Below are 27,814 nucleotides of genomic sequence, written 5' to 3'. Positions count from 1 at the left end.
TTTTTTTTTATTTTTTATATCATGGATATTTTCTAGTAGACATTTATAATTAAAAAATATATATAAAAATAAATTGAGCACAATTTATAATAGTGAATTGTAATTTAACTAAAATAAAATATGAAGTATAAAATAATATACCTAATTTATCAAAAGCAAGATTGCAACTTTACTAAATGATGTGGTCACTTCCTACTCTAAACTTGCACAAATAGAAATTTATTTATCATATAACTAAATAAATTAGTACTAATACTAAAATTAGATTGTTTTCAAAGGATAACTAATGAAAATATACTTAAACAATACAAATTATATAAATTTCTTGAAATATTAAAAAAATAGTTACCATTGGAAATTGGAAAAATCAAACTAATTAAAATATTTTAAAAAATAACTTTAAATAAAGTGACATCAACCCACATGAAAATATTCTTTTTTATTTTGATTTTGATTTTAGATATTGAATTTGATAATTATTCAATGAATAGATTTTAATAGCTTGTAATTTCATGGTCTTGGTTATTCTTCCATTTGAGAAAAACTAATATGGCAATATTTCATTGGAGGGTGTAAATCAGGTTTTTTTTTTTTTTACCAAAGTCTTGATGAATTTAATCTCAGCACTAAATCCAAACATTTCAACCCCCACTAGCAAGAAAGGCAACTACTTGATAATTTAATCTAAACTTTATCCTTAAACTTTTATCATATTGATTTTGAGAGAGTTTTAAAGACCTTTTTTCCTTCTTCTCTCTAATTGATAATTGATTACAAACAGCTTTTTACAATTAATTTTCACTAGTATATTTGTTTTCTCTTTTCTACAGAACTTGCAGAAGTAAAATTCGATTCTTACCCCTAGCTACTTATTACTCAAGAAAAACAAAACAACCCCACTAGGAAGTAGAGTATTACTTTGGGAACTCTAAAGGTCCCAACTCAATGCATGCAGCCATGGTATCTAGAAGCAAGAAGAGTGAGTAAGCACATCAATCATAATTAAGTGGGCACACAAGACAATTAACTTTGTCTCAGTTTGGGTGAGACAATAGTTGATTAGTTGAGAGTCATGAGTGACTAAGGAGAAGTCCTAAATGAAAGAAATGTCGAGACTTCTTTCATTTGGGACTTCTCCTTAGTCACTCATGACTCTCAACTAGGATGTGTGTGTATATATATATATATGCGCTTAAGACTTGGTAACAAATTTCACAGGAATTGAAGTATTACCTTATTCAATGTATTGTTTATTGTGACTTGAGATTCAAATTGGAAACTTGTTCTTACTACTGTTTATCTAACTCGGACAAATCTCTTAGTTTGCCTTTTTTAAGTTATCCAGACCTCATTAGCTCTTGGTGTACCCACCATAGAAGAAGTTTTATTTAAAAAAAAAAATTAGATTTATCTTGAACTGATGTAAATTTTCTATTTTCTCTTACAAACGATGGATTTTACCAAACCTCTTCAAATATTGATGTTTGCAAAATATCAAGATGACTTTAGCAAAGTTGATAGTTGCATTAGTTTTGTTATTATGTTTCACCACATTGAATCATTTCAACATTATCAAATCATTCAAATCAAAAAATATATATTAGTTTGGTTTGATTTGCTCTTTCAAATTTCAATAAGCTAGCTCTCATCGTAATCAAGATAAATGAAAGATGTTGTCTGATAGTCATTTTCAACAGCTGCAAAATAAATACAGTAAATAAAAAATTAATGGTGAGGATGCTAAAAATATAAGAAAGCGGCAATAATGAATGCATTGTCTTTTTAACTCCAAAAAAAATAAATGCAAGGTCTCTTAAAGAGTAGGGTGGCCATATATATTCCGAGCCTGGAAAAAAGGTATTGGGAGGCCGATGCCATGATTGCATATATTAAATTATGACCATATATTTCACCAAATTTTGGGGCTCATAAATAGGGATTGAGATCCTAGATATTGCACTTGATGCAATTGGTATGGAAACTATGGATTGTCTCAACCATTCAATATAAAAAATAAGTATAATAAGTAAAAGTAAAAAAGAAAAAAAAAATTGTGAGGGAATTTGGTGAATTGCACGGTACACCAGATCCCAATCCCATAAATATTAAATAGTACCTTATTGAACCATTTATGCTGCTCCTTTAATAGTTCCGCTCAAAATGTACATATTTTTTTTTTCTTTTTCTTTTCGAGCAGCGTTTGCTACACGTTTTAAGCCTCACGTGTGCAAAGTTTTTTTTTTAGGATAAAATGTCAGAATTTCATTCAACCACAAAAAGTATAGAGACAACTAGCGCAACCAGTACAAGCCAGAGGAAATGGGAAATGCCTCCAACCGAAACCAACAATAGAGACAACAATTTAAAGGCTTCTGTTATATCTAAATCAACTGTCATATCCATCTGAATCTCCAAAGCAGCAAAACCGAGAGAGTGAATTATTATTAAAAAAAAAAAATCCCATAAAGAGCAGAACAGCAAAAAGTATTTGGAACTCAAGTGAGACTACCAACATCATAAAGTTTCACACTGCAGCGCAACAAGACATGGTCTATTGACTCCTCATCCTCACAACATTCACATCCAACATCATACAAAATTTTCCTCCTAGTCAAATTAAGTTTAGCTCGCATTGTATCTTTACAAGCTAGCCAAATAAAAATTTTGATTTTGTTACATACCTTAGCTGCCCATATTGTGTTCACAGTTGTGTGAACTTCCTTATGTACAACTCAATTGGAGTATTTACCCGATAAAGCCGTATAGACTAGGGTTAACTTCTTTAAGTCCCAATTTAATTCAGTCTTTCAAATGATATATAGTCAAATCAGTTTTTTGTTTTTTTTTTTTCAGAGAACTATGGACCATAGTGCTAAGCTACTCACATGCATCCAAAGTTATAATCTTTTTTATTATTATTTTTTGATAATTTTATAGTTGGGTGAGTTTTTTATTATATATATATTTATATATATAAAAGATAAAAATTCTACTATGACACAATCTAAATGTATATGTGTATGAAGTTCCCTCCTAGAGACTTGAACCATGGCCCTTGCCTGGGGTGAGTTTTTTTTTTATTTTTTATACAAGATAAAAATTCTATTCTAATTTAATTTAATTGTATATATGTATGAAATTCCCTCTTGGAAACTTGAATCCTAACTCTTACCCTGACCCTTACCCCCACACTCCACAAATATTTATATTTGTAAGGTGACCATCGTACCAAGGGTATGCAGTATTTGAACCTTGAACATTTCTGTTAGAAACATTCATGAAGTGTCAATTAAATTAAATGAGTCTTAAAAAAAGTTATTAATTTAGATAGTGGCCGGATCATAAAATTGAGGGCAAGACTTAGGTACAGTACTAAAATGTTGTTCCTTAGATTTCTCTCTTAAAATTCTGCCATGTGAATTTTTTCTTATGGAATAAAAGTATATTTTTTTAGTTAAGTAGCCACATGACTGAATTTTATAAGGAAAATCTAAAGAACAGCACCTAAAATACTATACCTAAGATTTGTCCAAAACTTTAAAGTTATTTGAAAACTCACACTTCCCCAACAAAAATATAAATGGCCATAAACTTTAATTTAGTGTTAGTCATCCGTTTAATTTGGTTTTATTTAATTTGGTGAGCGTTAACCATTTAATTTGGTTTTAGTAGTTTAAGGTCGTTTTCACTTTTCCAAGCCCACGTTTTGTTCCCATGTCAGTCCTTTTAGTTAATTTATTTAGCATTAATAATGATAAATAACAATTATCTAAAAGGACTGAGAAATGTAGTGTAGAGTACTAATTCTAACAGTGTTTAGTTATTTGGATTTGCAATTACGTACAAAGACAACGCATCCACATGCTTTCTCACCCTCTTGAATCCTTCAATAAGTAAATGGAAACACGACCTACCACCATTCAACTTGGTTTTTTTACCCAATAATTTAGCTTGTACACACCCTCGAAAGTATCACTTAGCCATACCTTCCTATAGGGGAAGAGTTGCCTTTACCCTTACTCCAAAGGTACTCAGGGGAAAGACAGAAGATTAAGCACAGTTGCTAAAATTCAATTTAAGAACTAATGTTTTTGCGTGGTCCAAGAAATCATATAGTTGAATATCATTGTCTTTATAATTGATAATGTTATACTAGAAAAGCTAAATTAGCTAATGGATACCCTAAAAGTATTTATTTAAAAAGTATTTTTTTAAAAAAATTTATGAAAGAACTTTTTTAACTTTTTATATATCCCATGAAAGTGAGTATTAAAACGTTTCTAAAATTGTTGATTAACAAATACCCTAAGGACACATGTTAACCGAACTCATTCTATATTTGGGTTGTGTTAGCCAATGCAACCACATGATTGAATTTAGTTCAAAAACCTAATATAATATCTAAATAGTTGCTGTAAGTTTTGCCCTTAATGTAAATTTGAATTATTTTAATTTTCATTGATCATTTAACTTAATTTTTTTTTAAACTTGAAAGTTGAAACTTCTAATCCAAAAACTTTGTAACTCAACTAGCACCTCCTATATATCAAAACGAAACGCCCAAGATTAAAATCTCCCATTTTCTCATTGTATAATAATAATAATAATAGGGTTGGGTTCAAGTTACACCACTCAATAACTTATTATTGAATTCATATTTTGAAAATCAAACTATTAAATTACATATTTTATATGTTCTTAACATGCATGCCAAATTTCATGTCAATTAAATGTAATTTACCATTTGATCCATAAATTAATCTTTTATGTATTATTTCAAACTACAAAAACTTGAATTTAAATAATTGATTGATAACATGACTATTGATTTTTAATCACCTTGAAATATTGCAAGCATGAAGAATATACAAAGATAATGTAATCTAACAGTGGATTTATCAAAATTTGCATCTAATTAAAAACTATTGGTTGATGTAGCATTGCTTAAAGTTACACCTTAAACTTAACCCATAATAATAAAAATAAAAATAAAATCCTCTTTTTTATCAAAAAATAACTAAAATAAAACTAAAAAAGCCGTTATTAGAAGTCTCTAGTGAAAGAAGCCCGGGAAATCTGACGTAGGAGGTGTCTTTGATTTTCTCCAACTACTTCAAAGACTCACTTTCTCTCTCACTCACATGCTAGTTTTTATCTTTCAATTGCTCATATTGTCAAACCACACGCTTTGTCTATCACAACAAGCTTTCAAGTTATTGTTTTTTTTGTTGGATAAGTTAAAAGTCTTTCCTTTGCATTGCATCCACCGCCGAGTCATTCTTCCTAATGTCTTAATCTATATATAGGAATCTATAGGTTGTGTCATCTTCTTCTTGTTCACTTCCTTTGTTTTATTTTGTGATCAAGTAAGCCTGAAAGATCATATTATTTTTGCCTTCATGGGGTTGTTCAAGGATCAAGGGGTGGTTTACAAGCCAGTGGAGGAGGTTGATCTTGGTCCTAAGAGTGATCATGTCTATCTCCGTGCCAATGTTAAAGGTTCAATCTTGGGTCCTAGCTCTTGCTTCACAATCTTTTTTATACTCTCCATGCATGCTTCTTCTTCTGTCAAAGAACTGTTACCATTAGTTGGGATTCTTTATATAATTTGGTGTCATAGGATTAGTCTTGAGCCCCATTTGGTTCTCTATTCTAATTCACCAAAAATCCATTTTGTGAATTAGAACAATACATGATGCATCTTGAAAAATAGAACTTTTTTTGGGCCTGCATATCTGAATTAAATTTCAGTTTTTTATTTATGTATTTGTGGTAGAACTTTTGGTCCTGTTTTTTTTTTTTTTTGAGAAAAAAAAAAGTGAAGGCATAAAAAATTGCTTTTGTATTGTAATTTTGTAACTGAAGAATAATAGGATGATGGATTGAACCAAAAAAAAAAAAGCTGTTTTCTTTCACATTCATTGTTGAATACTTGTTGAACATACATAACTAGTGAACTTTCATTTGCTGCATAGCTCCTAGAATGGCTGGACTTCTGGTCAAAATTTTCACCTGGTTTCTGGAGTCACGAATCTTTGGGACATTATTGGTGTACATATTGAAGAAAAACAATCTAATTCACAAGGTACACACTCTTGGTCTCGAGTTTCATTTTTGAGGTATTGTCTTAACTTTTCTATATGATTATCTAAAAGCTCTTAGTTTTTGTCAACTATTGGCCTGACTGGTTTCTCACACTTGAGATTTCTTCCTTTTTAGTTTCAAGGGAGACCCTTCTATCTTCCTATGTGAAACCAACATATGAATTTTCTACCAAACATATACTTTGCTGCATCTTTAACAATTGATTAAATTATCGCATAAATTTCCTCTGTACATGCTAATATAATGGTATTTAGGCTTTAGTTGAGGAATTCACTTTAAGCTAGCAAGGTAGTTCTTTAACTAACATCTGTATGAGAATGGAGTTTCCCTTTAAAAAAAAAAATCAATACTTTCTTTCCTCACGGCAAAGTACATAATGAACACATAAAGTGGTCCACTAACTCATTAATTTGACTATTTGAGGGTTCGGTGGCTTTACCGATAACACAACGAACCACTAGAATAAGAACATATATCATTTTCCCAGCTCACCATCAATCGACAATGCTTGTCATGGTATTGGATGGTAGGGTCCTTTCTTTTAAAGAAGATGCTTATCTTAATTTCTCAAATACAACAGTGTTCATATAAAATTAAAAAAATTGATCCACTCAACTCACTATGTGGAGACTTTTTTGTTATCCCCAGCACAGCTTTGTCAATTGTCATGGTAATGGTAGGGTCCTTAAAATTTTCTTCTCATGTCTAATGTTGTTATTTAACTTTTAAACAGTAAATTTAAAACTTATTTAATGTGTATTCTTATCCGATATCAATAAAAAGACAATTCAAAGTCTTTCATGTATCTCTTTCTAACATGGCATAAAATTTCTTGTACTGTTGAAAATCTTGGTCTTTTGTCACCTACACTTCTCATGAATCATGCATCATCAACAAAATTAACAAAATATCTATAGCCACCTGATTAAAGCTCAATGGGACCACATACATTGAAATAAACTAAATCTAACACATTGGGCTTTTCTACTAAAGGATTTATGAAATGAAACTTTACGATGTTTGCTAAATAAAAAATAATCATAGGGATTTAGAACATGCTTTTAGCAAAGGGAATAAGAGACTCTCTTTTTTATCGAAATGTGTAACCACTATTCGCTCATGTAAGTCATCTGCATATGCTACAAGTTAAGCAAAAAATTATCTCGAGTTACATTTACTACACCCCTGCATAACTTTACTTGTGTCATATGAAGTGTTTAACATATCTTTTTTCTATCAAACACTATTGACCATGTAGTGAGTTTCTATTTTTCATTGCCTAAATAGCTACCATATCATGCTTGATCTAGAGCATACATTGAGATCATATTCGAGTGCATATGTTTAACCTGTTCCTTAGGCGCTAAAGTGCATCCCATATTACTCTCCACACAAATATCACCAACTCCCATGATGTCGGCATAATTATCATTGTCCATTTTACTCTGCTAAAATCTTTTTCTTTATACAAAGTTAAATAGCTCCTTTCTTGAAGTTATTGTACAGTATGGCTCAATTTTTAACTTTAACTTCTTAAATTGAGGTGGAACTCTTAACAAAATAAGGACGATTATTTGGTGCAATTTGAGTGAAAGTAGAGATTTGTTAAAAAATTTCTGATATTTCTAATTTGACTTGGTTTAGTGTTTTTTTTTTTTTTTCACTTGAAGTGGAAGAAAATTGTCCCTAAAAAAAAAGGAAAAAAATTATATTACTTGCTATAAAAGTAAATTGGTATGCCTTTCCAACCAAAGAATATGTATTGAAATCTTATAACTACGACAAAATTATTATGGATTTGGTGTATAAGGGCATTTTCACCTGAAGAGAGATTTCGATTTAGTTTGAGAGAGCCTTAGGCTTCGTTTAGGAGTTCATAACGGAATGGAAAAGAATAAGATGTATTTAAGCAAGGAAAAGGAATGGAAAAGAATAAAATTAAGTAACCTTAATTGAATGTTTTAAAATAAAGGAATGGAAAGAAATTAAAATGAACAAAATGTAAAAAATCTTGTTTGGGAGTAACATAAAATGAATAGAATGGAATCATTTTATGACAATATTAATATTAGATCCCTATTTAAAATAAATGGTTGAAAATATAGAGGCATTTTGGGAGTTTTAGTAAAAAAATTCATTAAATCTAATTTCATTTCCTCTCATTTCTCCCAATTTCGGGTGGAATGAAAATTTATGGTTTTAAAGGAATAAAGTGTTCCCTCCTAAGTCCTACCTATTCCATTCCCTCTCACTTAAACTCTCAAATAAAGAAATAGACTTTCTATTCTCTCCATTAAAACTCCTAAATAAGGGAAGGAAAAAATATTTTAAAATTATTTTTTTCATTCCTTTCCATTCCTTCTTCCTAAACGAGGGCTTATAGAGATTTTGTTATTTATGAAAGTTCTTTATGTTGGACTATGTGGAGTATGGTTTTGTGTTCGATCCAATTCATGACCTAACCCGACTTGGAAGCATTATAATTTTAAATAGGAGATTTCTAAGGTAGAGTCCATGGAGTGGAGGCTTGGGCCAAGTTCCGGGCAGTACCCCCAAGAAAATTTGTTGGCTCATTTTCGGCTTGTTTTTGGAATATATATTTGTTGATTCAAAATTAGAGTTTGATTTATTGAAAAACTATACCGTAGCCACTAGCCACTTTTGTTTTTTCCCTAATATAGTGAAATTACTACAACTCTACGAACATAAGCGCATTGCCGAACCACATAAATCTTTGTGTATATGATTATTTCTTTGCACAATATTTCTCTATTTTCAAGTTCTAGAAAACAGTTTAAATTCCTAACACTTTAGTGTGTAAATATTTCTAGTCTCTATTTGATGGAGTGAATTCATCTTATGCCGCCCATGGATGAAAGGCTAAGGTTGAACTGCGTTAATCATTGGTGTTCTTCTCTTGTGTGTGGTTGTGTCTATTTTTCTCTTTTCCTATTATTGTTTATAATATCTTTCTCAAGCCCATAACAGTTTTACAATCAGTCTTGTATGACAGTGCTTCCAAAGGTACTTTCATGCTAAAATATTCGTATTAGGGTTTCCACACACACACCAAAAAAAAAAAAGAAGAAGAAGAAGAAGAAGAAGAAGAAGGAGAAGGAGGTATCATAGTCTCCAAATACAAATCCTTAACAAGAATAATACCGTAGTAAGCAACTAAGTCAATCATCCATTTAACATACGGATATACAACACGACAACACTCGTCTTCTCCAACTTGATATCATTCTCAATTTATATCCAAAAAGGGGAAATAACAAAGAAATAATGAAACCAAAAAAATGCAGCAAACAAAGCCTATTGATGAGCTTTAAATACCACGTGGGTTGCTCTACTAACTTTGCCATCGATATGACATCTAACTTAACGTCCCTCACCTGGCGGTTGGTTGCCTTTAGCAATGGGGCCATTTCTTTTTTAATACTTTCTTTAGGAATGATGATTTTCTATACTTTTTTTTATTATATATATATATATATATATATATAATTTACTAGACCTTTTTTCAAACTGTATCCTTGATCATGTCGATATCAAAAGCTGAATTTTTTTTTTCAAATAAATAAAAATTAAAAATTAATAGATGGGAAAGAGTTAGGACATTAATAAACGTTACCATTAAAAAAACCTAGAATTGGTTGAGCTTGGCAAAGTTACATATTAGCATTAAGGGAACTTTACATGTTTATCATGACCCTGGGAACACAAAACAGGAGTAAAATTAAATTTTGGAGACTTTCCATTAAGAGTTTATTAGTTATCGTGTTTTAGGATTAAGGAAATGGATAACCTTAACTCCATTTGTCATTATATCCAAAACCTTCTTCATCAATCATCATTAGTTTTTTTTTTTTTTTTTTTTTTGGAGAAAGAATCATCATTAGTTAATCTTCTAATCTTAGCCACTCAATTATATTATAATAACAATTTCAGACTTTACAATTTTGAAGAATGAGAGTATTTAAGCAGTCTTTTTTTTTAATTAAATTGGTACAAGTATATATACAAGATCAACAAAGAAAAACTAGAGGGTAGAAGTTCATTTTGTTTATCCCACCGATTTTAAATGTCTTATACAGAGCCATACGTTTATTCATGAGAATATCAGACAACATATTCTAAATTATTTTTCCTTTATATCTCTATAGTTCCAAGCATGTAATTTCTTTCTAGATACCTCAGCATGTAATTTCTTTCTAGATACCTCTTATAAATTAAAATAACTAATTACTAATTTACTTGTGTTGAACACTAGCCTCATTACATGCGTTTCGCGCAATTTGTGTTTTTATTTTATTATATATAATTTGAGAAATGATATATTTATAACATTTTCACAACATTTTTACAACAAATCATAAATGGCAAGTTGTTACTAGTTGTTATTGTTGAGGCAAAAAAGTAATCTTAGTGTTAGGTTCAAATTTGAACTAATAACAACTAACCACTTATGATTTGTTATGAAAATATTGTAAAAATGTTGTCGACGTAGCATCTCTCATATAATATATATCTATAGAATTTAATTTATAAGTGGATAAATTAATTTGAAAATCAACAGGAGGGTGACCCTCTTTTTTAGGTCATGTTTTAGTGGGAGTTAGAGTTGTATTTTTACTGGATTGTCCTTTAATTTTATTCCTACTTAAACATAGGAGTGTAAGGGTATTTTTTAACCAAAAAAATGAGAAATTCAAACAGAGAAAGCCACGTAAATAGTAGCATAGATACCATCAGTAAATATGAGATATCCAAAAAAATTAAGTTCACAACTATTTCTTTTTTCCCTTCATAATAAGTAGTCATTTGTCACAGTAACATAGTCACTGCCATAAAAAAATTGTATACCATTGTACACCAATGCCATAGAATTTAAAATAAGATCGGTAGTACGCATAAATTTTCGTCTCTCTGCAGATGTTACTGTCTACATTGAACCAATTGTTGCATGCAAAAAATTTGTTATGAAATTCTTAAAAAATTTCTTCGAAATTGTGCAGCTCGTAACAAATGCGCGGCTAGAGGAGTCACCTCTCTTTGTTCCCTTACATCCTTTCGAAGGTCATGTTTTTATCCTTAACTTTCATTGCATTTCAGCTCTTTTACAGAAGGACAGGTTTTCAAATAAAAAGCAATGTTCCACAAATCGTGACTGAAACTAACCAACAATTTTTTTTAAGTTAATAAAATAGCTTATTAAAACAAAGGACTAGTAGGAATTTGCAGGGGTTAAATGGTGTTAAACACTACTCTATGTAAATGTTCTAATATCTGAAGATTTCTATGTATGCCAATGGCTGAAAATGAATTTTTCTCTAGAGAGTAGGATTATGTTGCTCTAATATCAGTTTATGATTGCAGATCTTAAAGAACAAGAAGTCAAATGCATAGATTCTAAATTATCTCCACCTGAACAAGTTCAACAGGCAATGGATTGTTTGCCTAATTCTTCAGAAAAGAGTTTACGTGGTTTACAACCTTCTTTTCAACATTGGACAATACTGGACTATTCAAAAGCCTATAATTTGAAAGAAATAACTCCTCGGATGGTATGCCAACTTTAGCTACTTTGTTTATGGTATATTGTTGTTTTCCTTATTTACATATGTATTCATTAAATTGAAATTTACACAATTACCTTTCAAACTTTAAACTGTATTGAAATCTTGAAAAATATTTTGAAATTCTTTTATGAATTTCCTATGCCTTATGTTTGTGTGCTTGTTGTAGCGATTGTGAGTTTCCTACGAAATATTTGGCACTCACCCAAAGAATTTAAAAGAGAAATATTAGGGAAATGATGAATTGTTGTACCATACTCACTGGCCTTGACTTTCCCCTTGGTACAGGTAGCGGAGCGATTTATAGCTGCTGTGCATGAATCTTCTAATCCTCCATCACAGATGTCATTCTTTATAAACTATAATGCTGAAGATATTTTGAGGCAAGCAGATGAATCAACTCTTCGGTATGAACAAGGTACCTGTCTGTAACATAAGCAACAAGCCATGAGTCTTTCTAATGAATATACCATTATTTGATATGCTTAACGCTCATTGCTATGCATAGCACCCATTACTGAGACAGTATTCAAACAGTGGTAATGCTGCTGTCAATTCAGTTATTATGCTTCAGCATTTAGATGTAGTTCTAATGTAGCTCCCTGATTCAATGAATTGAAGAAGGAAAAAAAAAAAAAGCAACACACGTCCATCTCATTCTCAATATGATCCCCTCCAGGAAAGCCAATATCCATTCTAGATGGAATCCCAATTGCTATCAAGGATGAAATAGATTGTTCTCCATATCCTACTACAGGTAATTCAACATGCTTTCGTATTCCATTCACTATGTATATGTTTTTTGGATATGAGACACTAGACATGTTTGTCAAACTAATCCAAATTTTCTTAAACAGACAATTTATTTATTCTCATAGAATATTTGCCTAAACCAAAAGTTGGTTCTTCTAGGAGGAACAAAGTGGCTGCACAAAGTAAGACCTTGTACAGGTGATGCAAGCTGTGTTAAGTGCCTCAGATTATGTGGTGCCATACTTGTTGGGAAGACCAACATGCATGAACTTGGGGCCGGAACAAGTGGGATAAATCCTCACTATGGGTAAGAACACCCTGTTCTAGTGCTTTATTTACCCAAGAACCGTATCATGATTTAACATTTTTTCATTTATATCCCTTGATGATATTCCTTCGTCTATTAATGACTTGTGCAGGGCTACTAGAAATCCATATGACATTAGCAAGATTGCTGGTGGTTCTTCTAGTGGATCTGCTGCAGTGGTGGCTGCAGGATTGTGCCCTGTTGCCCTTGGTGTTGATGGGGGAGGTAACTTATTTAAAAATAATAATATAATAAGAAAACACCAAATTACTCTATGCAGAAAAATAATTTTTCCCATATTTGCTTTATTGTGCTCTATTTTTTCTTGTAGAATTATACTTGAGACCAACATTGTAGTGGTACTGTGGTACTGATGATTCATTTACTAGATCTGCATTTGCTGTTCTCATCTGTGTGGGATCCATATCATGTTTATTTTTAAGGAATTAATATAGAAGAACCTAGATCTACACAGATAATTTCTAAATATCTTGTTTGCTACAAGGATGAGATGTTCTATGGTAACTCAAACTAAGCAGCAAGATCCCGGTTAATGAGGATCTTTTAATACTGAGGTGTCTTTTCTGCTTAGAGAAATAATTATGCTAGATGAAGCAGTAAATTTCACACTGGTTGGACCCATAAAGTAATTATCAATCACTAAAATACCATACTAAGAAAAAAAATATAGAAAACAAGAATAAGGGAAGTCTTGATTCCTTAAGTCTGGTCACCAAAGACCAAATCCTACCAAATATCTCCAGTCAAGTAGTGCTAATATATCCAATTATTTTGCTTAGAGAAAGCCAAAAAGAATTTGAGTATCACCCACTTTGGGCCAGCTAGAAAGAATTTTCCAAAAAAGTACGAGGGGATTTTAAACCTCATAGACACAAAAACAAATTATCCTTCCAGATCTACAAAATCCACCAAATTACAATATTAGCAATATTGGAAAATTTTTAATTAGGCTGCTATGAATTACACCAAGAGTCAGTAAAGAACTAAGAAAAGTTGCCTCTTTAAACTTTCTTTTAAATGAAGCATGTCTGGTTAGTTTTCTTTTCTTTCTTTAAACTTTTGTTGTCAAAAACCAAGAAACATAAAGAATATGAGGAAAGATGCTTCTGTCCTTTGGTAATGAGGATTTTCTGGCCCTTTTGTCCATGGGTAAGTTCATATCTTTAGTCAACACACTCAACACCACCTATTTTCCAGTAGGGGTATATTCTGACCCTTCCAACGTAAATGTACATGACATTATTTTTATTTTGAAGTCCACCATAAAGCATAGCTTCTAATTAAAATGAAAATAACTTCATGCTTGAGAATTGTCTAAGGTGGATGTTTCCAGCACTAAAAACTGAAGTATGATCCCTTGAAGCCATCAAGCATAGGCAAAACTTCTAGCTTACTGTAAAAACTCAATATGGTCAACTCAACCACTAACATAACAGTTTATATTCCTTAACATTTGATTAAGGTTCTTTTTACTTTTTCAAACTGATAAATTACACATGCACCAGTGAACCCTGAACCCATGATCTCACCTTCCATCCTATGCTTACAAGGGGAAGGAGATGTTTCCAAGATAGATTAAGGTTCATGCCAACGAATTCTGCATCATGCAGATGTTCACTATACATCACGTATGTATTACAAACTGAATGTTTTATCTGTATCTATGTATAGGATCTGTGCGGATGCCTGCAGCTCTTTGTGGTGTAGTAGGTTTAAAACCAACTTTTGGGCGCATACCTCATAATGGGTGAATAATGATTTTTTTACTAGTGATCTATATAAGTTGGAAGGTATATGACCATTTTAAAAATTAACTCTTTGTTTTTTAGTGTTCTTCCTTTGAACTGGACAGTAGGGATGGTTGGAATCTTAGCAGGCACCATTGAGGATGCATTTATTGTGTCAGTGATCTTTCCTATTTGCTCTTTTTTTACTGTGGCTTTTCATTTTTTCTGTTGATTCCTTTTATGATTTTGATAATATATAGCTTCTACCAATTTAATATACAGTTATGCAGCTATGAATGGACAACTTCTACCAGATCAACCCACCAGAGTAAGAACTTTTTGCAATTGTTTGAAAAAGTATCTACCATAGTTTTGAAATATAATTATTGTTCTACCTAATCATGCTTTCTTTCTATAAAAGTAGAAACTTGCTTAAAATTCTTTCTCCTCTAATTAGGAAGAGATGAATATCAGGACTTTTAAACTTGAAGATTTTTGTTTGAGCTTACATTTTTCCAGATATTTGGAAAATGCTACGGCTTTTTATCTTTCTTAAATTTGTAAGTACTAAAGATGGAGGAGCATAGGAACGAGTGCAGTACAGTTTGGTATGGTTGGCCAAACTGACGGACCAGCATTATTCTTTGTTTGCCAAGTTTACAATATAAGCTTTGCATAGGTTTTATCTATAACGTTCTTTCAATGTCATTTTCAAATTGTGAAATTATGAATAGTTCAATAAACTATTCTAATTTCAGACCACCTTCTTTTTGGATAATCTTCCAGCCCAAATTGTACTTTCCATTGCTCAACCCAACTAAATCTATCTCTGATGTCAAAATGGCAACGTATGCAGAGGTTAGTAACCTCTTTCTCAACTTGATAATACTTTGATCAACAATATTTTTTTATTATCTTCTGATATCTTTAATCTTACATTTAAACCACTATTTGGGTCAATTAGTGGTTTAATGATTGTAGTGATGATATAAGAACATGCTGTTCTCAAGCTTTAGACAAGCTTCAGGAGCACTACAGTTGGAAGGTATTTGCAATTAAATGCTACCTTTCTTAGTTCAAAACTACTTATATCTTGGTACTGAAATAATTCCCTTTGAATACAAAGAAATAGCATAACCTACTTTCTCAGAAAAAGTTGTTGATAGTAGTGCAAGATATTTAAAATTCTGTCCATATCATGGTGACTATAGTAAATAAAAAATAGTTGATAAATACAAAAGCCATTCCTTGCTAACCTGCGAAGTTCTTCTTGTCTGAAAGATTGTAAAGGTGACTATACCGGAGATAGAAGTGATGCGTCTGGCACATTATTCAACAATTGGATCTGAGTGTAGCACTTCACTTAGTTCTCATCTGGAAAAGCTGTACATTGTCTTCCAGCACTGCATTTTCTTCACTGTTATCTTTTAAAGACTAAAGAGTAAGAAATCAAAATGCTGACATTAAGAATGCATTACAGGAAGCCTGAAGAAATAGGATGGGATGCAAGGGTAGCACTTAGCGTGTATGGTTCTTTCAGTAGCAAGGAGTATATAAAGGCGCAGAAAATTAGGTGATGTTTTTTACCTATCTTTATTAATTTAAAGTGATAGGAAAAGGTACCAAAAGTTGGAAACAATAGTAATCATAAAGACTTGATCAGCTATAAAATACTTAATGCTGCAAAACGTCAATATCATAAAACTTAGAAGCACAAAACCAAACACAGAATTCAGGTGAAGAATTCATGATATACTCAACTAAGCCTTCCTGATCATTAATTACTGCTTTTTTCTGGACTGCTAAACTTTTCTTAATCATAAATCATTATATCTGCATTCAACATTTTTCTAATAATGTAGCTATCTGGTTAAATACATCAGCAACATCTTCTGTCCTCTGTCTGCTTTGATGTGGTTGATTTGGAAGGAACGTAATACCCACATTTTTTTGAGGATGCTGAGAACTCTGCTGATTTTGTGAAGTCTTTGCTAGTTGGGACTTTGTTTGGGTGGTCTTGCATTTGGAGTTTTACACAATGTATTTCCGTTTTTTATTTCATGCAATCTGTTTTTGTTTCTGTTTGATTTGTTTGTATTTGTTCCTAGTACTCTGTTCATCATCGTGAACATGTTGTACCTTTTTTAATGAAAATATCGATTACCCAAAAAAAAAAATATTGTCAAGGTTTTTCAATTTTTTTTTTTGTAGAAATTATATAAGAAGGTCTGGAAAGCAATTGCCAAAGCTTTCCTAGTGCACAGTAAAAGGCATACTATGTACATTAGGCATGCATGGATTAGGGTTCCAATTTTTACTATTTGCCAAGATCCTCAACCCAGATTGGCATGATCTTCGGGCTTCTACATTATAACTGGACTTTGGCTGCTCTGATTGACTCATTTCTAATTAAGAAGCTTTATGATATGGGAAATAAATGAAAAACTAGGATCAAACACACAACCATCATAACTGATAGTAAAGAATTAATTTCCCAGTTCTTATCAGGTTGGCCTGGGCCTATTAGTTTCTTGTATAAGCAATGCAGCTAACAGGAAAGCTCTTTTATTAATCCCCAAAAAAAGCATATTTACTATCAGTCAGCTCTGCAGGCTGGATGGTTCAACTTTGAAGTTTCCACAGTTTCACCTTAATAAAAAAGTTGGAAGTTTTGAAAACGTAAGTAAAAAAAAAATATCAAAGTTTCAGAGGTAACGCAAGTTTAAAAAGTGGTTAAGGGAATCTACAGATTGTAAGTCTGACACATAGTTTAGAAAAATGCCTATATGTTTCAGATTGTATTGAATATTTATCAGCTGTTTTAATTGGCAGTTGATGTTTGCTATGAAATTTTTTAGATCGTGGTTCTGACTCCTTTTTTATAAGACAAATTCTACACATTCAGATGATGTTGTATATATCTGCCATGTAATTTGAGGGTAGATTAACATCTTTTAGTATCCCAGTTTGCTAGGTAGTGCTGTTTTTATTTTTCTTCCTTTTTAAATTAGATCATCTTCCAATATATTTCAATTGCCCCTTTTCCATTATAATTTTCAAAAAACTTCTTCACTATACACATTTTATCAGCATTGTTGTCTACCATTCTAGAAAGCAAAAAAATTCTAGAAAGCAGAAGAATGGATTAGAAATGTACCTAACCAAGAGTGCTTTAAAATATTTTAGTGCATTATTTGCACTTTGTGGGCATGCATACAAATGACTACAACTAAGCATTTGGATGTTTAGTTCTACTATATTCACATTATGACACTTTCTTGTTTCACTATCCACAGGAACCGCCAGATGCAGTTTCATATGAAAATATTTGCTGAGGCAGATGTCATTGTTTCACCAACAACAGGGTATCTTTTGCTGCTCTAATAAATTTTAAGCAACATCTTAATTCATTTTGAGCTAAAATTTTTCCATTTTAGGAAACATGACTGAAATAATATTTCAAAGAAAAAAAAAGCCACTTTGTAGCTTACTTTTCCTCACTGTTCCTTCAGTAATACTATTATCTAATGATTCCTCTCCATGATCTATGTGACAGCGTAACCGCATACCCAATACAGGATGATGCTTCAGAAACTGGTGAACTGGACTACATAAATGGAGGTTTGAAACGCCTAATAAATTAGTTTCTAAAATTTCTGTTACAGTGAAGGACAAAATAGTGAAATGAAACTTGACAAGTTTGCTGCTATTTCAGCTGCCCTAGTTCGGTATTCAATAGCAGGAAATTTTCTAGGATTGCCTGCAGTGACTGTTCCAGTATGATCTTATCATCCTTTCCTGTCTTTTACTCTTTTTTTATGGAATGCTATTACTTCTTTGTTAACCTAAACTGCACTTGATAGGTTGGATATGACAAATTGGGTTTGCCAATTGGCCTTCAGTTTATTGGGCAGCCATGGTCCGAACCAACATTAATTCACATAGCATCTGCAATGCAGGTAAATTGTGAAACTCTTGATTTGTTTTTGTACTGAATCACTCAATTGCTGAAAATATTCACATCTTAGTATTTTACTAAACCTTCTTAGTAAGCGGCCAATCCCATGCATATTGTCTGTACATCTGGTTGTACAAATTGCATAGTCAGATACCGCTCTGTGATGTGTTTTTCCCAACATTTTCCTTGACATACTTCTATAATAGCATACGTGATAATGATTTGCTTTGTGAAGGAAAAACATGATAAAGTGAAACACTATCATAACTTTGCTGCACCAGTCTCCTAACAAATAAGGATAAATAATTTTTTTTTTTAAATTTAAATGAAGATTTCAGTTTAAAACATTTAAACTGAAATTGTGACTTCAAGTCACAATTTCAATTTGTTTGAAACAGGGTGTGCGTAACAAACACTACCCCAAAAACTAACAATAAATCTAGAGGCACAAAAAAATTCACAATTGCTAAGGTGGCAAGTTGTTATCTGTAGATATAAAAATGATATCAATAGTAAAGCCAAATGGGTATCAATACTAACTTGTCAAACCAAATGGTTGTGTATGTAGCATTATCTGCAATGTATTTGTCATTTGATGACTAACATGTAAGGGATAATTTCAATGCAGGCCATCTGCAAGCCAGACTACAGAAAGCCAGAGGTTTTCTATAATCTGCTGAAAAAGGATTAGATGAACCAAGAACCTCCACAAAATTACAAATGATCTTAATTGGATAATAATTCATGCCATTGGTTTAATGCAATTTGTTTAAGTTAAAGCCACACAGTTATGCTATCGCTTTAATGCAATTTGTTTAAGTTAAAGCCATGTATGTAATAAACGAGTGTAACATTTCTTTAGAAAAAAAAATAATAATAAAGGAATTTATTAAGCATAATCACTTTCCTATTCAAATTCTTAATCAAATTCATCTGTTTCACTTACATAATATATGGGCCAGAAAGGTTTGAAGTGGAATGTTGACTCTTTGGAGGAGTAACTCAAAACCACCATTCTTTAAGCTCTTATGGAGAAGGGAGATTTGTGGAAATCTGTGAGTATAAAACAGGAAACACAAGCATATGAAGAGTGTTAGAGAAGTAACAAATTTAGTTTAAACTGTGAACTATAAAGAGGTGTTTAAACAACCCACAGAAAAGATTGGTGAAGAATTTTGTTGTGTGTCTGGAATTGCGTTGTGTTCTACCGTTTGCTTACAGGAAACTGAGGTAGACAGTATTGACTCTCAGTTGGTCCGGAGTTTGTGGGGTTAGTCTTTTTATTGATTGATTGGGTTGGGTAGCCCTTTAATTCCGTTAATACAGGAAGGGCGGCTCTGTTTGAGAAATATTAGTAGACAAAAAAATAATAATAACTAGTTTATCTATAAATCCTATGGGTCCGGTTCCATTAATCCATCTATTTTTAAAAATATTTTATAATTTTGATAAAAAAAATTTCAAAAATTGTATACTATTTTACGCCTTACAGAACACATTAATAAAATTCAAATACCATATCGGATTCAGATCCTCTAGAGTTCCTAGTGTACTCTACCAAGTAGATTTCATTAAATCTTAACCACTCTTAAATGATTTAATGGTCTAGATTCTGCCATGTCAGCATTTCATTAACAATCATCTTAATTGTTTTGTTTACAACATTATTTTATTATTTTAAGAATATTATTAATGAAATGCTAACATGGCAGAATCTAAACCATTAAATCATTAAAGAGTGGTTAGAATTTAATGAAATCTACTGGTAGAGTACCCTAGGAACTATAGAAGATCTGAATCCATACCATATAACGAAGCCTTTACTATTTGTTAACCTCTCAAGGGTGTGCCACCTCAGCTTTGAGCCTCCATAATTTTACACCTCATTTTAATTTTTAAAATTATTTAATTTGCTTAGTAAAAAGCACACGATCCACCTTTGAAAACCCGACTACATGATTTCATGACTTTTAATGTTTCTGGAAAACCCTAAACTGAAATCCTAAGAACCACACGGTCACAGCGTTTACCATACGATTTTGTTAATAGGCTATCATTCATCTGAACTACCCAAGTAGTGACCATAGCTTTTGTATGTTTCCAACCCATAATGTTGCTCCCAATAAAAGACCATTCTACTATCTGGTGCTGAGTCGCTGACACAACTATATAAGCGTTAGCTGAACAACACTGATCATCCAGAGTGAGTGTGAAGGTAAGTAATCCATGATATTGCCAATAACAGTGAAAGTTTCGTTGATTTCACCTCTTGACCCAATTTTATGCTATGTCTATTCCCTGGTAATACTTTAAAAAAAAAAAAAAAGAGTCTATTCCCTGGTAATGATATGTTTGAGTAGCTTTTTACATACTAATTGATGCAAAAAAAAAAGAGGAGTAGCTTTTATATACTGTAGTCTGTAGTGTGCCTTCAAATATACGTTCAGGAATTGTGTTGTTTTGGTTCAAAGGCACCATAAAAGAAGTAGAATTTTACATCAAATTTGATCTAGAGATGAAGGAGAGTGGGAGAACCATGATTTTCAAAGTTCAAGTAGTTAGCTTGCAAAATATTGTGTCAAGGGAGATAGACCCTTTACATTCTGGAGTATTAATTAATAATAATTTCAAAGTCTAAAGGTCCGCTTGGTATATATGTTTATACACATGTTTTTAATTTTTAAACAACCTTACATATATTTTTACACACTTTTTCACCTACACATATTTCTAAAAAGTATAAACGTTACCAAACGGCCCCTAGTACTCCTATCAAATGAATTCAGTCATTTGCAAGTTTTATTTTATTTTTTTTATAGGATTTAGTTTACAAGTTAAGTCTACAATTTGTAGTTGAATTTCATATTTGACTTTACATAATGTAGGTGGTTTATGTTACCATGATCCAAGGAGGGACGTTTAAAATCATCCCAGACTCTTCTATAATAACTGGCTCTTTTCTTTCTCAAAAAAAAAAAAACTGGCTCTTTTAGGGCCTCACACACGTGAAGAGAGTCCAACCTCATCACCATTGAAAGTGTTTGATAAAATGCCAAAAAGAAATTTGAAATTTCTTCAGTTATTTTTTTATACATGTTCTAATCTATGCATGTAATGAGTATGGGGTTTTTTCCCCTATTTTAAAAGCAATCTGTACATTTGGTGAACATATCTATGAATTTCTATAATTTTTTTTAATTTTTATGTTTCATGTTGTTATTGGCTCTTGAGATTGATGAAATAAAGAAACAAATGGTCCTTACAGCCTGTTCTTATTCCATCTGCCAAAGATGTCTCATGAATCCCGACTCTCTATCAGCAGCATTTGGTTCTGCATATGAGCTAAAAATAAATGAGAAATTTGCTTCTCAAAAGCCTCCAAGGAAAAAAAAAATGAAACAGGGAGCAGGGAGCAGGGTGTCAACATAAAAAACAACATTTTCAATTGTTGAATGCCTATGAGATTAGGAAGGAATTTTACATACCTAAACAAGCTGAATGAAGCATGAAACAAGAGATTAATCAAAGTCCCGAGAAGTCAGCCTTTCAGAAATTTCTGGGATATGTTTAATCTTGTGCAAATCCTCACCAGTTTCCCCCTGGCATCTTCGCAATAACATGGGACAATCATCAATCACCAGTCTACGTAAAGACTTAAGGCTACTCATTCCATGAGGCAGCAAAGCCAATTTGCGGCATTTAGAAATAACAAGCCTATTAAGAGATGTGAAACTGCTGATCCAATCTTCTAGAGCTACTAAATTTGGACAATTTAGGATCCGGAGCTTTTCAAGAGGCATAACATATTGCAGCCCATTCGGGAGAGACTTCATCTTTGGGATTCCCCAAATAGTGAGGGAACAGAGGTTTCTCAGTCCTTTCCATCGCTGGCCATCACCTTCATCGCTGGAAAGATCAAGCTCCTCGCAGTCCCTAATGTCCATAAACTTAAGGGAGGTAAGATACTGAATACCTTGTGATAAGAACATTAGTCTTGGGCACCCTGAAATGCTGAGACGCTCAAGAGAAGTGAGGTTTTGCAGCCATTCATCTTGCAAACACTCTAGCTCCTTAATGCCAGTTAAAGTCAAAGAATTTAATTTGGAAAGAGGGCCCAAGGAGGAAGAGGGCAGAGTAGAAGAATGAACTGACATAGCTACAGTTGTTGGGCCTTGCGATGCTGCCATATACCACATTGTCTGTTGCAAAAGTGTCAGCTTGGCATTACTCAGGACCAGCTGTTCATCAAGATGTGGATAGAAGGGAATGGAATTCAGCATTGGACAATACTGGATTTCTAATTTTGAAAGACAGGGAAATGAAGGCAGCAATAGATACTGTTGTTGATGATCTGTCAATGATGCTTGTGTTGTTCCAACAGCACTCTTATCATCACCAACTGGAACATCCCTCCACCAACCCTTCAGATTGGGACAATCCCAAAGTACAAGTTCCTTTAAGGATGGGAAGAATTTTATTGATACTGCTGAAGAAGAGAACTTGCCTTTTCCGCCGCTGTCTGTTATGTACTCCAGGGCATGCAACCTTTGAAGTTTCAGACTCTTGAGAAAAGAGAGTTGATCTAATGGCGGTAGATGCTGGAATTTGAGACAATTGCAGAGAGTAAATTTAACAAGATATACGAGAGAAGATAGCCAACTTGGAAACTTCATACCCCCATAGCCTATCACCCACAATATTTTCAGATTTCGATGTGGCTGGAGGCCTTCCAATGACTTCTCGTCACTCTCCACATCAACATCAGCATCATCCTGTCGATACCATCTTAGAGTCAAGGCTCGAAGATGTTGTTTCTCCTTCAAATTTGCATTCTTAGTTTCTGTTGAAGCATCTGACAACTGTTCTAGATGTAAAATCTCAAGCCCTCTGCTCAAGTTGTTTAGCCTCTTCAGTTCACTTAGCTTGCCACTCTGTCTGAAGACAGACTGACTCCTTAATACAAATAAAGATAATGTCTGAAGAGAAGCCAATTGTCCCAGTCCACATGGCATTTGAGCCAATTTATCACAGCCATCAATCTCAAGATGCCGAAGCCTGACTAAATTTTTAATGTCCTTTGGCAATTCCTCAAGCACATCACAATTTGAAAGTTTCAATGTTTGCAAATTCAGTAGGCTGGTTATGGAACTTGGAAGCTTTTTGATTCTATTCTTAGAGAGATCAAGATATCTTAAACGCTTCAACTTACAGACGCTACTTGGAACCACCTTGATCCCTAAATCATGTAAATCCAACACACGTAAACACTTGAATCGTGAAAAAATTGCTCTACAAGTGGACTTGCTGAACTTTTCTTCATTTGGAAACCATGATTGAATAGGCAATAGAAATGTCTGTATTCTCTTGGCTTTAAGCAAGGGTCTCACAAATTGCTGTGATGAATCCAAATTAAAATCCAATGACACGTGACGGACTCTATCATTTACATTGTCCCCATTTGGATTTGATGCACAGCTCACAACCCCTGCCACTAAAATTGCATGATCATGCAAGATTTTTGGCATTTTGCAACTTCTTACAATGCCCCATTCATCTTTTTCTACCTCTTGGAAAAAGGACCTCTGGAATAGATCCATAAAATACTCATAACCAACATCTTCTAGAGATTGATCTTTGTTTGATGAAATGAGAAACCCTTGCCCCATCCAAAGTTTAATCAGTTTTTGTACATCAATTTCATAATCTTTAGGAAATAATCTACAATAAGCAAAACATTGTTTCAAATGCGATGGGAGATGATCGTAACTCAACTTAAGTATCGCAGAAATATCATTTTCTTGTTGTAAAATTTTTGGAAGTTCATCCTGCTGGAATTTCAACCAATCCCCTTCTAAATTTTTGAAGTATAACAGACTCCCTATAGTCCTTAGGGCAAGAGGAACACCAGCATATTTCTGTACAATCTCCTGCCCGATGGATTCAAGAGCTTGACTGGTTCGCTCTTCTCCTTCTCCAAATGCCATCTTCTTAAATAAAGCCAGTGAATCATTGTACGACAGAGGTTCTAAAACAAACATTGGAACTGTGAGCATAATGTCTGCAACCGCTTTACTTCGTGTTGTAGCTACAATCTTACTTCCCCTCGCGCCGCACAATAACAATTTTTTCAAGCTGGACCATTTTTCATTATCTTCATTCCAAACATCATCCAGTACAAGTAAAAACCGCTTCCCATCAATCATTGCTCGAAGGCGTACCAACAATGAACTCAACCCAAGATTGTCCGGTCTCTCCCCGGCTGCTGAAGATTCCACAATCTCTTCAACAATGGTTTTCAAATCAAAGGAATCAGAGACACACACCCATAATCGTAGCTCGAAATGTTTTCTTACAGTCTCGTGATGGTATGCGAATTGAGCAAGTGCAGTCTTTCCTACACCTGCACTCCCAACTATTGAAATCACCGAGACATGCGCTTTGCCATTGATATTATCCATACTCACTAGATCATCTACAATTGCACGCTTCTCCTTCTCTCTCCCAATAATCTCGACCTCGCGTGACGAAGAAGAAGAAGACTGAGTCTCTCTTCTCTCCTTCTTCTCAGGACGCCGGTTATTAAACTGGAATTTGTCAGCTTCGGATGCAATTTTCTCTATTCTCTTATTAACTGCCTTAAACTTTGGCAGCCTTTTTGAACCATATGCAAGCTTGGATAAGAGGATACGTACCTCTTTTAAGCTTCTACCTCGGTTCATCAGTTCTCGCCGCAGAGCCTCAGTGGAGAAATCATCCACCAAGTCATCAGCATCATCAAATGCATCTTTGAGCTTGGCAAGCCAGATTTTGACCTCATAGCTCTGAGTGTACCTCTCCTCTGCATCCAAAAGTAGAGGTTGGATTCTGGAAACAGCCTGCTGGAGCCTCCCAAGCTCCTCTTCCACATTCATATACCCTCTAAACTGCTGGATGGCACCGGAGGTCAAGTTTGAAATGAGTGCTTCTACAACGCTGGAGACAACTGCCTCGGCCATTTCTCTTTCTCTTTCTCTGAGGACAGACTACTCCTCAACAGATTACAGATGTGCTAGTGTTTACTGTCTAGTCTACAGATATCACATATTTGAGTAGTAATATAATTCAAAGAGGGTGGATTGTCCTCTGGTCAGCACTACTTGAAAGGATAAAAATAAAAAATAAAAAATAAAAAAAGTTGGGCTGGATTCCAACATGCGTATAAAGTACGTATACGAGAGAGACTCAATTTATGGCCATTTAATAATTTTTTATTATTAAATTAAGATATCAATCATTTTTTATAGATGAATTAATGTCCGTCAATTAGGTGGATCCCACATGCGTCTATGAAGTATGGATATAACTATTTTTTTTTAAGAGAATTTTAGTTTATAACATTCAATTTTAATAATAATTTTTGATAATAAATTAAAACATCAATTAATTTATGATATAACGGAATTATTGCCCCTTCAATCATGCAACAGCAAGAAAACAAACTTTATGGAAAACCGTGAGTGACTTTGCAGGGAAGAATACCTTATGTTGCATGTGGGGTCCACTCACTGTTCACATGTGATATGTGATAATTATTTTTTTTATGGACACAGCCACTAACTTAACCATAATGTCGGTGAGAGCATTAATTTTAAGCTAATCAAACTAGTATCTTTCTTATTTTGGTAAAAATATAACTAAATACCTCATCATATTCATAATTTAATACGTGCGTTCAACAAATTACGTATGAATTAGTAAGGGTTTGACCTTGAGTGAGGAAAATTTAAGATAAATTTTTTTTTTGAAATAGTATCTAATTATGTATTTAAATTTAGAATAGTTATTAAATATATAACTATCTATTTAGTATGATAATTTCTTAAGAGAAGGTATTTAGTATTAAATGATACCATATCAATGGTATCAAAATCTAAGTATGAGACCACTGTAAATTGCTTTAAAAAACTTTCTCATCTCTTCCTATGTGCGTGTTAAAAATACTTAGTATTTTAAAAAAAAAAATTTAATAAGTATGTGACATATCAGCAAAAAATAACTAACCCACTAATAATTGAAAGACGTGTTAATGGGTAGTTATTTTTGCACACATGTTTCTCATTTATTGAATTTTGATATGGATGGCGTGATATCATGTGATACAATATAGTTTTTCATTTTTTAGAACCTATTTACTAAAGACAGTATCTACTCACAAAAAAAAATCTAATAAGAATAATAACAAATGTCATCATCTTTCAACAATTAACAACTAAGTTTTGATAAAACATTGTCACACTATTTAAATTTTTTTCAATAAATGATAACATATGCTGCAATTGAAACTCCTCATCAAATTAAATACATACAACCGTTTGCAATGGATATTTTGTTATTCATACTTCCTCTTTATCATTTATTTTATGAGTCTAACTACGATGCTTAGCTTACTTAATTTTTAATGAACACATTTTTAGAAATAAAACAAATAACAAAAGACATATGTCATTAAAGTATTTATTAGATAAAAATATAAATCCAGAAGATTTAAACCACTAATAAATCAGTGTTCTCTAGATAACAAATTGAATATCATACATCATCTTTTTTACTTTTTAAGTATGACTAACACATAAAACTCAAAATACATGAAGAAAATATCCATTTGGATACTGTTTATTTTGCTAAAAACTGAAAACAACTAATAAAAAATAGATAATAAAAAAGTTACTGTTCATGCACTTGCCACTATTCATGGATAATGAACAGTGCCAAGTGCGCTTAACTGGAAAAAAAATGACTTGGGAAGCGCGTACGCTCACTAAGTGTCTGTTTGGCAAATATTATTTTTGCTAACTTATTTTACTATTCAGCTTATTTTGCGACTATTTATAGGTCCCACTGCACTTTTTGATACTATTCATAGGTCCCACTATACTATTTCAGCTAACTTTTTCTTTTATCTACAGTACTTTCAGCAAAAAAATTTCAGTTTCAGCAAAATAAGTAGATTCCAAACTTATCTTAAAATTTAATGAGGTATTTTAATTATTGCACAATGAAATATTCTAGGAATCATAAAAAAATTTTAGGGTTTAACTAAGAGAGTAATAGTAGGAACTATTACTTGTCTACAAAATATAAAGTGAGAAATTATTGAACTTTATAATTGGAGGGGATGAAACTACCCCAAACATAAAGGAGGAAAATACTTTTTTCTATAATTCTTTTTTGTTGGTAAAACTATGTGTTTTTTACTTTAAACAATGTGTTAAAAAAATAAAAATAATATAAAAAAAAGTCAGCCCAAGAAAGCTGTTTGTAAAACTATAAGTTTTGGCTCAACAAATTGGCTAAAAAAAAAGTCAGGAACATAATAAATTTCATG

At 32.6% G+C, this 27,814-nt stretch overlaps 2 protein-coding genes across 3 annotated transcripts; one reads left to right on the top strand and one right to left on the bottom strand.

The window, feature by feature from the left end:
* The first annotated feature begins 5,119 nt into the window (after positions 1-5,119).
* LOC142631246 (fatty acid amide hydrolase-like) lies at positions 5,120-19,349 on the top strand. The gene is made up of 20 exons (XM_075805365.1): positions 5,120-5,499; positions 5,976-6,085; positions 11,124-11,184; positions 11,485-11,672; positions 11,973-12,102; positions 12,364-12,441; positions 12,597-12,744; positions 12,857-12,969; positions 14,437-14,512; positions 14,595-14,666; positions 14,775-14,820; positions 15,279-15,350; positions 15,457-15,537; positions 15,774-15,877; positions 15,973-16,065; positions 17,789-17,857; positions 18,049-18,113; positions 18,208-18,269; positions 18,356-18,451; positions 19,079-19,349. The coding sequence occupies exons 1-20, from the start codon at positions 5,400-5,402 to the stop codon at positions 19,139-19,141; spliced, it is 1,827 nt and encodes a 608-aa protein (XP_075661480.1). The 5' UTR covers positions 5,120-5,399; the 3' UTR covers positions 19,142-19,349.
* On the bottom strand, positions 15,761-25,517 carry LOC142631244 (disease resistance protein RGA2-like). 2 transcript variants are annotated; one of them, XR_012843557.1, is made up of 4 exons: positions 21,936-25,517; positions 21,714-21,781; positions 19,397-19,503; positions 15,761-15,895 (listed from the first exon to the last, which is right to left on the bottom strand). XR_012843557.1 is itself a non-coding variant. In XM_075805364.1 (2 exons), the coding sequence occupies exon 1, from the start codon at positions 25,443-25,445 to the stop codon at positions 21,969-21,971; it is 3,477 nt and encodes a 1,158-aa protein (XP_075661479.1). In that variant the 5' UTR covers positions 25,446-25,516; the 3' UTR covers positions 21,660-21,781; positions 21,936-21,968. The 2 variants fall into 2 exon arrangements, 1 of the variants encoding a protein (XP_075661479.1); XM_075805364.1 differs by lacking the exons at positions 15,761-15,895; positions 19,397-19,503 and having other exon boundaries at positions 21,660-21,781; positions 21,936-25,516.
* Between the last annotated feature and the right edge of the window lie 2,297 nt (positions 25,518-27,814).

Source organism: Castanea sativa, chromosome 4 (genome assembly GCF_040712315.1).
Source record: "Castanea sativa cultivar Marrone di Chiusa Pesio chromosome 4, ASM4071231v1".
In the NCBI taxonomy this organism is placed as follows: domain Eukaryota; kingdom Viridiplantae; phylum Streptophyta; class Magnoliopsida; order Fagales; family Fagaceae; genus Castanea; species Castanea sativa.
This window is presented reverse-complemented; position numbering and strand designations above follow the sequence as displayed.

What these genes read in the sequence shown, in the direction of transcription:
- LOC142631244 (XM_075805364.1), bottom strand. Translation starts at nt 25,445, where the DNA reads ATGGCCGAGGCAGTTGTCTCCAGCGTTGTAGAAGCACTCATTTCAAAC.
- LOC142631246 (XM_075805365.1), top strand. Translation starts at nt 5,400, where the DNA reads ATGGGGTTGTTCAAGGATCAAGGGGTGGTTTACAAGCCAGTGGAGGAG. An exon ending in AAGAAATAACTCCTCGGATG is followed by an intron (nt 11,673 to 11,972) that starts GTATGCCAACTT and finishes CCCTTGGTACAG; the next exon opens with GTAGCGGAGCGATTTATAGC. An exon ending in ACATAGCATCTGCAATGCAG is followed by an intron (nt 18,452 to 19,078) that starts GTAAATTGTGAA and finishes ATTTCAATGCAG; the next exon opens with GCCATCTGCAAGCCAGACTA.